The 7,872-nt window shown below is 38.6% G+C and overlaps 1 protein-coding gene across 1 annotated transcript; it reads right to left on the bottom strand.

The window, feature by feature from the left end:
• Positions 1-1,011: 1,011 nt before the first annotated feature.
• Positions 1,012-2,649, bottom strand: LOC150081559 (trophoblast glycoprotein). Its single transcript, XM_090379379.1, has one exon. The coding sequence runs from the start codon at positions 2,418-2,420 to the stop codon at positions 1,134-1,136; it is 1,287 nt and encodes a 428-aa protein (XP_090235505.1). The 5' UTR covers positions 2,421-2,649; the 3' UTR covers positions 1,012-1,133.
• Positions 2,650-7,872: the final 5,223 nt, after the last annotated feature.

The raw sequence follows: 7,872 nt of genomic DNA on the forward strand, positions 1-7,872 counted from the left end.
AAAAAAAAAATTCCCCAGTTACCCTAAGAGAGAGAGAGAGAGAAGTAGAAGGGAATCACCAAGAAAGAGAAAAATGATGATATCTAGCTCAGGACCCTGGGGTTAATGATATTGGCATTCACGAAACCGACTGTACATGCTATCACAGGCAATAATATCATTAAAAATCAAAACATATTTGTTTATGACACGTCTACGACAATTTTTTCAACGAATAACACAAGGCATTTATTATTTTTATAATTATTTAAATGAGAGTTCAAAGACTGTTTTTTTTTTCTCCCCTCCTTCATCTGAGTAGCTGGTTTGGCTATTAAACCAGCATTATTAAAAAGACAGCATTTAATTATTATCAAAAGCCATTACAGTTAAAAAATATCAACGCTATCATAGGAATACTGCTCTGAACATTGCCCGCATATCGTCTATAAAGTGAATTCTCTGATTATCTTTGTTACCGTATGTAGACAACTGAATCACTTCCCCACAAAGCTAGGAAGAAATACAACAACAAAGCGTATCACACAATTTTTTTACATGAAATCTGGCTTAAAAATTTTATTATTTTTTTACATCACACGAGTCCGCTAAACCCCAAAGAAAAAATAGCATTTAACCATACGGTATTTTTTTTTTTTTTTTAATCTTGAAATATATAAACAAGCGGTATGGTCTCACTAGTAAAGGACACTAAAATCACTATCAGTGAAATCACACTAGAATTTTTTTATTGAAATATAAAAAACTGTACATGAAAGTAAAAAAGACATATTTTAATAAACCTTAAATGGCAAATTTTATTTAAAAATAATTATCAATTTATTTTTTTATATTTAATGTCATTAACTTACACTTTTATTCTTTTAGTCAACTGTAGTTTTGCTTTACCTACAACATACAACAGATAAACATTAATAAGGATTCTTACCCATCCCACTCAGAAATGAAATCAATGTTTCCATTTGCAATGATGGATGCCATTTTCAAAATGACGTAATGAAATAGCGTGAAAGTAAATATGCATAAAGTATTTGTCCCATCACACAATGGAAGGAAGACAAGCGATGCACAGCAGATAATTTTTAAAACACCTCATTAATTCCAAGGTCTCGTAAAATAAATAAAACAGAATTTTACACTTCCATGGCATTATCATCTCTCTTGTCCAGAGACATATATTGGAACTTATTGCGAATAGACTGTGAACTATTCAACACAAAGGCTTGCACAGCTCTCCTGTATCGAAAGAGGAAAACCATCAGTAGCACAATTAGAGCTGTGGAGATCAGAATTAATACAACAAATGACGCTGTGGAATGATCATCGAACGTATTCACTAGTGGGCATTCTAGATTCTCCAGCGGTACAGCGAACAACTGTTTTCCTGTGTTTTCAACCGGAAATCCACTGGAGCAATGGAAGGTATCTCGTGCAGCTATTTTAACTTTGGTGTTCACCAACCACTGATACATATCTATCATATTACAATCACACTGAAAGGGATTTGATGTTATATTAAGATGCAGTCCAGGTACATCTTCCAATTGCTGTAAAGTACGATTCGGCAAGAAGGGTATGTAATTGTTGGAAAGGTCTAATTTAGTCAAATGTGGTAAACACGATACATTCATATCCACATCAGTCAAGTGGTTGCCGCCCAATAATAATTCCTCCAACAAAGGCAAAGAGCAAAAAATATTTTTGTTATCAAACGTAACGATTTCATTTTTTGACAGATCTAAAATTCGCAGATGTCTTAAGGAACTTTCTTCAAATACACCAACAAGATTTTCAACATAAGAGATAGAATCCAGTTTCTCCGTAAAGGCATTTCTGAGGTGGAGTTCGTCGAGATTTACAAAGTTGCTGAACATACGAGGATGGTTGTCTTTACTTACGAGGTACAGGTCATTATCATTTAAAATCAGTTTTTTCACGGTGGCTACATTATGAAAGGTCTTTCCTTTGATGCTCTGGATATGGTTATCTGATAAATCTATTGTATGCAACTTGCCATAGTTGGCGTTCTTACCGAATATGTTTGGTGGCAAGTCTTTAATATCGTTTCCTGTGAAAATAAGCACTTCAGTTTCCAAAGGAAGTTCTTGTAACATCGAAGCACGTTCAAATCCAGCATTGGTGCAGTTAGTAACATAAGTTGGCAAATGAGATGGTCCATATGGCACAATTCCACAAGTACACAAATTGTAAAATTCTGCGGGACATCCGGTGTTGGCGGGAGAACCGCCAACTAGATTCTGGATGTGGCAAAAGGTAAGAAACAAGCAGAACAAAAACCATTCTAATGGAACAGCACGTGCATGCTTAGAAAAGCAATTCGAACTGTGGCCATATTGGCCAGAGTAGAATTTTCGCAGCATACTAATGGGGAGGAGAGTGAAATAATGAGATTCACTCATCTGTCACCAGAAAACAAATTCTGGAAAAAAAAATATAGACACATTTCACTAACACGACACTAAAACTATAAAATAATTTCTCACACACAAAATATACCTTCCTTCGTCCTGCACAGCGAACACTAAGGCATTGAACCGGTAACTGGCTAAGCAGAAACGAGACTGTGGGCGCTACGAACGGAGCAAACCTGTTTTGCGTCTCTGTGAATGGGCCCGTTAAAAGCTGCTGGTGCAGGGAGTCCGTTTTGCCCCTCCCAGACATACCTCTACAGGAAGCAGTGGTTCCGGAGGGACAGTTAACAAAGAAGTAAAGCGAGAACACCTTTTAAAGGCACCTGACTCATAAATGTAATGCGATGGTTGTCTAGGTCAGCACAGGCAGGCACGCAGGTAGGTTAGACCAGGTGCTCGCCTGTTGCCTAGGTAACCAAGATATCTCGTGTTGAACATATTCACGATTTCGTTAGCTTTAGCTTTAGAGACAGGTATTCTAAAATAGCAACAAATAAATAAATAACAAAGGATAGCTTCGTTCGGATATTTACAGAAAATTCAACAGTTTTGCCGTATGCACAATTAATTTGACATAAGATTTTATTCATTTTTATTCAAATGTTCACAGTTAAAATGAGTAATGATTAAAAATAATCACGAGAGTCTGCATGCATATTATTTTTCTTATTTCAAAATGAAACGAAATCTAAACTGCGTACTTCTGAAACGAAAGGTACACTCTGGCTGACTCTTCCTCACTGTCCTCGCGACTATACAGCGTTTATGATCGCTGTCCTTCCACGCCGCATGGAAAAATTCTGAGTTCGAGACCCGTCTCAATTTTTATAAACATTTTTCTTTTTTACATATTGTAGCCGAATTAGACAGCCTTTGGTGGCAGTTTATTTTTCCAGGAAATTCGAAATTTTCACAAACAGGCAAATAGACCATAGAATACACAAGTTAAAAGAACAGTGCATGACGTCTAGTGGTCTTAGCTGCCTTTGCGCAAAACAAACATCCTCCATTATACTTTCCATATCTTTTTAACAAGTTAGTTATCCACTTAGAATATTAGTAACTCAGCTCCCAAAAGAGAAGTTCTCGTTGTCATAATAATAATCACTGGAATGCTGTAAGGATGGAGTAACCACATGATGTAAAAAAAAATGTAAAAATTCTCTTTTGGAAAAGGATTAGGTGATATTTATTAGAGTGCCAGTCGCTTATTGCAATCCCGAATAACAGTATCACTTCTACGAAGTCCCTATCAGAATTATACGAATACTGTATTTCGTAGACTATGTCACTGTCATTATGTATTTGCAACATATGAAATTATTCATTTTGCGAGACATTCAATACTAGTTCAGTGCAGTACTTAGGAGTTTTTTGGGCGATTCGATTATTGAAGTGATATCGCACTATTCATATCTCATTGTAAAAAAAATGGATGTTCTAGTGTTTCATTTATTTGGTTTGTGATCGTTATGAACAGCATTTAGACTTATTTGACGTTCTGAAGCATCTGCATACATTTTAAAGCAATTGGGAGAAAGACTACTACAAAAAGCAGTTCTGATAGAGCTTTTCCTCGGAGCCCTCCTACTTGAATGGAGTAAATCGTATCGTTAGCCTTGATCATGAAATTATTTTACAAGTAATGATGTCAGAAACTTTAATATATTATCATCTACGTCGAAGTGGTATCTACAACACAGAATAACAATATTCACACAATGAAATACTTCCCGAATGTCTATAGCTCTGTTACCGAAGTTGAACCAGCGGTTACGGTTAATTTACGCAAAACTTTTTTAGTCAATTTGGTATAAGGAATATACGGGTATATTCTTAAGGAATTAGGTAGTTATTTCTAAAAATATACAGGTGTATATCTTCAGGAATAACTATACCATGTTGATTCCACGTGAACTATGATTATTCTTGTTAGAGTGTAATGTAATGGATGTAATAAGAACGCAGACGGCTTAAGTATGTTAGGAACCATCCTATAAACCGAACCCGTTGAATACGATATTCCAGTTACAGCACTTATCTCGTTTAGAATAGTACACTAGTGTGCAAAACGTAAGGACCAGTCAGGTTTTCACCTGTAGCTTCTCATAGGAGTGGCCTGGATATGGGAAAAGCATACCAAAGGAACGTCGTGAGGTACAGAAATGATGAAGGAAAAAACACCGACATAACAACGGAAACAAAACGGCGCAGAGAAAGTTTTATTCAAAAATGGCAACATAGCACTGGCTGCCATGATACAGATGCATCACTGCCAAAGATGGAACAAAGGGAAGAGGTGGTTCTCAGTAGGAGAAATGGCCACCCGTAATGTCAATGCAGGCTTTGCACCGCCTGTCCATACTTAGAACAACGTTGTTGATAAGTTCTTGCGGTAACATCGTCCATTCCTCTGTCAGCGCCACCTTCAGCTGGTGAACATTTTCTGGTGAGTGTGGACGTGCCGCTAAGTGTCTCCCCAGAGCTTCCCATGAGTGTTCGATGGGATTTAGATCGATGGAACGGGCAGGCCAATCCATACGAACAATGTCCTCACTTTCCAAAAGCATATGACAGCTGTAGTGCGATAGGGGTGTGGCGTTTTCATCCATAAACACGAACTCGTGGCTAATGGCACCTCGGAACAGACGCACATGGGAAAGGATTACCTCAGTACAGTAGCATGCACCGGTTACAGTACCGCCTTCCAGTATCTGGAGTTGTGTACGTCCATCAAAGATAACGCCTCCCCAGAAGAGAACACCTCGAATGCCATATCCATCCCTTTCATTGATGTTTGCGAGGTGATACTGTGTGCCAACCTCTCGCCAGATTAGCCCCCGCCCAGAATCGCTGCTGAGACTGAATCTACTATCATCAGTAAAGAGTACCTTACCCCATTGCGCTGCTGTCCAGTCCTTGTGTTCGATGCATCACTGTAAACGGTGTCTCCGATGGGCAGGTGTTAAAGGGACACAGCGTACTGGCCGTCGGGCAAACAGTCCACCTTTGTGAAGTGGCCTGGCCACAGCAAACCACGATATCCTGCGTCCTGTGCAGCTGGTTTGCAATGGATCCCGCTGTCTGGCGTCGTTCCCTCTTGGCCTATAGGAGTACAGTATATAGCGGTCATCATTGGACGTTGTTTTTCGTGGACGACCACCACTGGTCCTGCGAAAACAGCTGTACCTGTCGTTCTGAAGGCCGACCATGCACGTGAGACGATACTATGGGCGATACCGAACTCTGCAGCCACACTCCTTGCACTTCGACCTTCCTCGAGCTTCCCAATTATTCGACCCCAGGTAAACCGTCTAGATGTTGTCTACTGGCCATTTTGTTGTTTGTAGCACTGTATGAAACCAATCGAACATCTGTAACAATCGTGCTCATATGAAGTTCTGCTTCATAAAATTTGCAAATAACTGCTGAACTGCTGCTTTCATCTGTTTATATGAGCCCAGTCAACACGATTCAAATTTGTGCATGTGTACCAGCTTTCTACTGAACGGCTACAGTTATGCAAATTGCCACAGGCTGTTTAGTTTGATTTTATGGTTGTAACATTTAGAAATAGTGTTGGCCCTTAAGTTTTGCACACCAGTGTACAATCACTTTCCTTTATCCAAAACGATTATATGAAACTATTTATCTCGCCTATTTACAGGTTTACTTGCCGTAAACGAAACATGCACTAAACGACAGCGTTACTTCTTGTTGCTACAACATTCCAGACAGTTTGACGTGATCGCGCATGCGTTAAAAGTTCAACTTTCATAATGATGAGTAATTGTAGATGGGCAACTTTTGAGTTGGTATTAGCATTAAATGCAACAAGAACTGTTAGTTGCTATTAGGAAGCTGATGACAGTTGATAAATTCTTAGTTCTATAGTGAATGTGTCCTGGTTTCTGAGGTACCAAGTCCTCCCATAATGGACCTAATGACTTCAAACCGAGTCTCTAAGAAATCCAGTCCAACAGCGCAACATTGTTTCTCTAAGACATCACACACATACCAAGTTTTGTAATAGGAAGCATTGTTCTGTTGAAAAATAAAAGGTTCTGCTTCATAAAGTTGCATTAGTAGTAAAGAAACGTGTTATCAATGATATCAAAATATTGCCCGGTATTCCAGATGCCATTCACGAATCAATCGATCCAACACCATATCACGAAAGCAGGACCAAATCATCACACTCTCATTACTGGACTTAACAGCTGGGACAGCACAATAATTCTTTCATCTGACGAAAGCGGCGTGATTCGCTACTCCAAAGACTCCTTTAGAGGCCAGTTCTTCCAACCATAGCCCAGTTGTAACCATTGCTGGAATTCATTTTAATACAATCCTTTGCGTACAGTGTACACACTAACTACTTCGTTCGGTCTCCTAATGTCAATACACGCGGCCACCTTAGTGCATATTCCGGTGTTTTCCCTTCCTCTTGAGTATGACGTTCTACACAAAAGTTTTGGAAATGCTAAGTAGCTCCGAAATGTGTCGTATGCATAGTTCTGCCTCTCGATTCCCCACCACCTGTCCAAATTCAACTTCGTTGAGCTCGTTTCCGCTAGGCATGTCGAATTGAATATGACACCTCTAACTTCTGCAACTTCATTCATACCTTTTTGTTACCACACTGCCCTCTACAATATTTGCGTAGTCAAATTTATATAAAATGTGCTTATTGTTAATGTTCCAGTACTTTTTAACGTAGTGTGTTTTAAATATTATTTTACAGTATGGTGGGAGGGAAGTAGAATTTTCTGTCACTCATTGTGTCGTGTTCTTACTTGGATTTGTGGAAAATAACTTTTACAGTTTTTCTTGGCAGTATATACGCTTACCGTTTTTTGGAAACTTGCCGATGGAGTAGTGATGTCATTCCCCGGCATCTTGATAGGTGGTACCAAGATGAGAGCGCTGCTCGCACATGATGTTCTATTAACATCTTCACCTATAATAATAATCTCTTGCTCAGTAATTCTATACAGATTGTGCGAGCATTTTCCCAAATCACATTCGTAAAATGTGAATGGAAATTATAAAATTACGAAAATTAATGCTGTAACAAAATCGAAACTCTTATATCAATTTATTTTTATTTTGCGTTGCACTTTTCTGCATGTTACAGTGAACTCACGCCTACTGCCTCTGGCGGAAAGTTTTTCAAATGACATCACAAAACGTTTAGTTCTGATGCACTATGGCTGTTTCTATAATACTTTATTCAGCTTCCACTATTTTTACAAAAGTTATCCTTCCTGCCAATAACCCTTCCAATCCGAAAAATCGGAAACTGGCATTAAAACTATTTCTGTTTTGTTGGTTACAGCGAAATTTTTTCGGATGCAAACAAATTGCTCAACTTGAATCACACGACTTATACTCCATAATTCAACAGTAAAACAACTGGAGTGGAGCATTTTCAAACATT

This window comes from Mastigoproctus giganteus, chromosome 8 (genome assembly GCF_048544385.1).
Source record: "Mastigoproctus giganteus isolate SK-2022 chromosome 8, ASM4854438v1, whole genome shotgun sequence".
NCBI classification, from domain to species: Eukaryota; Metazoa; Arthropoda; class Arachnida; order Uropygi; family Thelyphonidae; genus Mastigoproctus; species Mastigoproctus giganteus.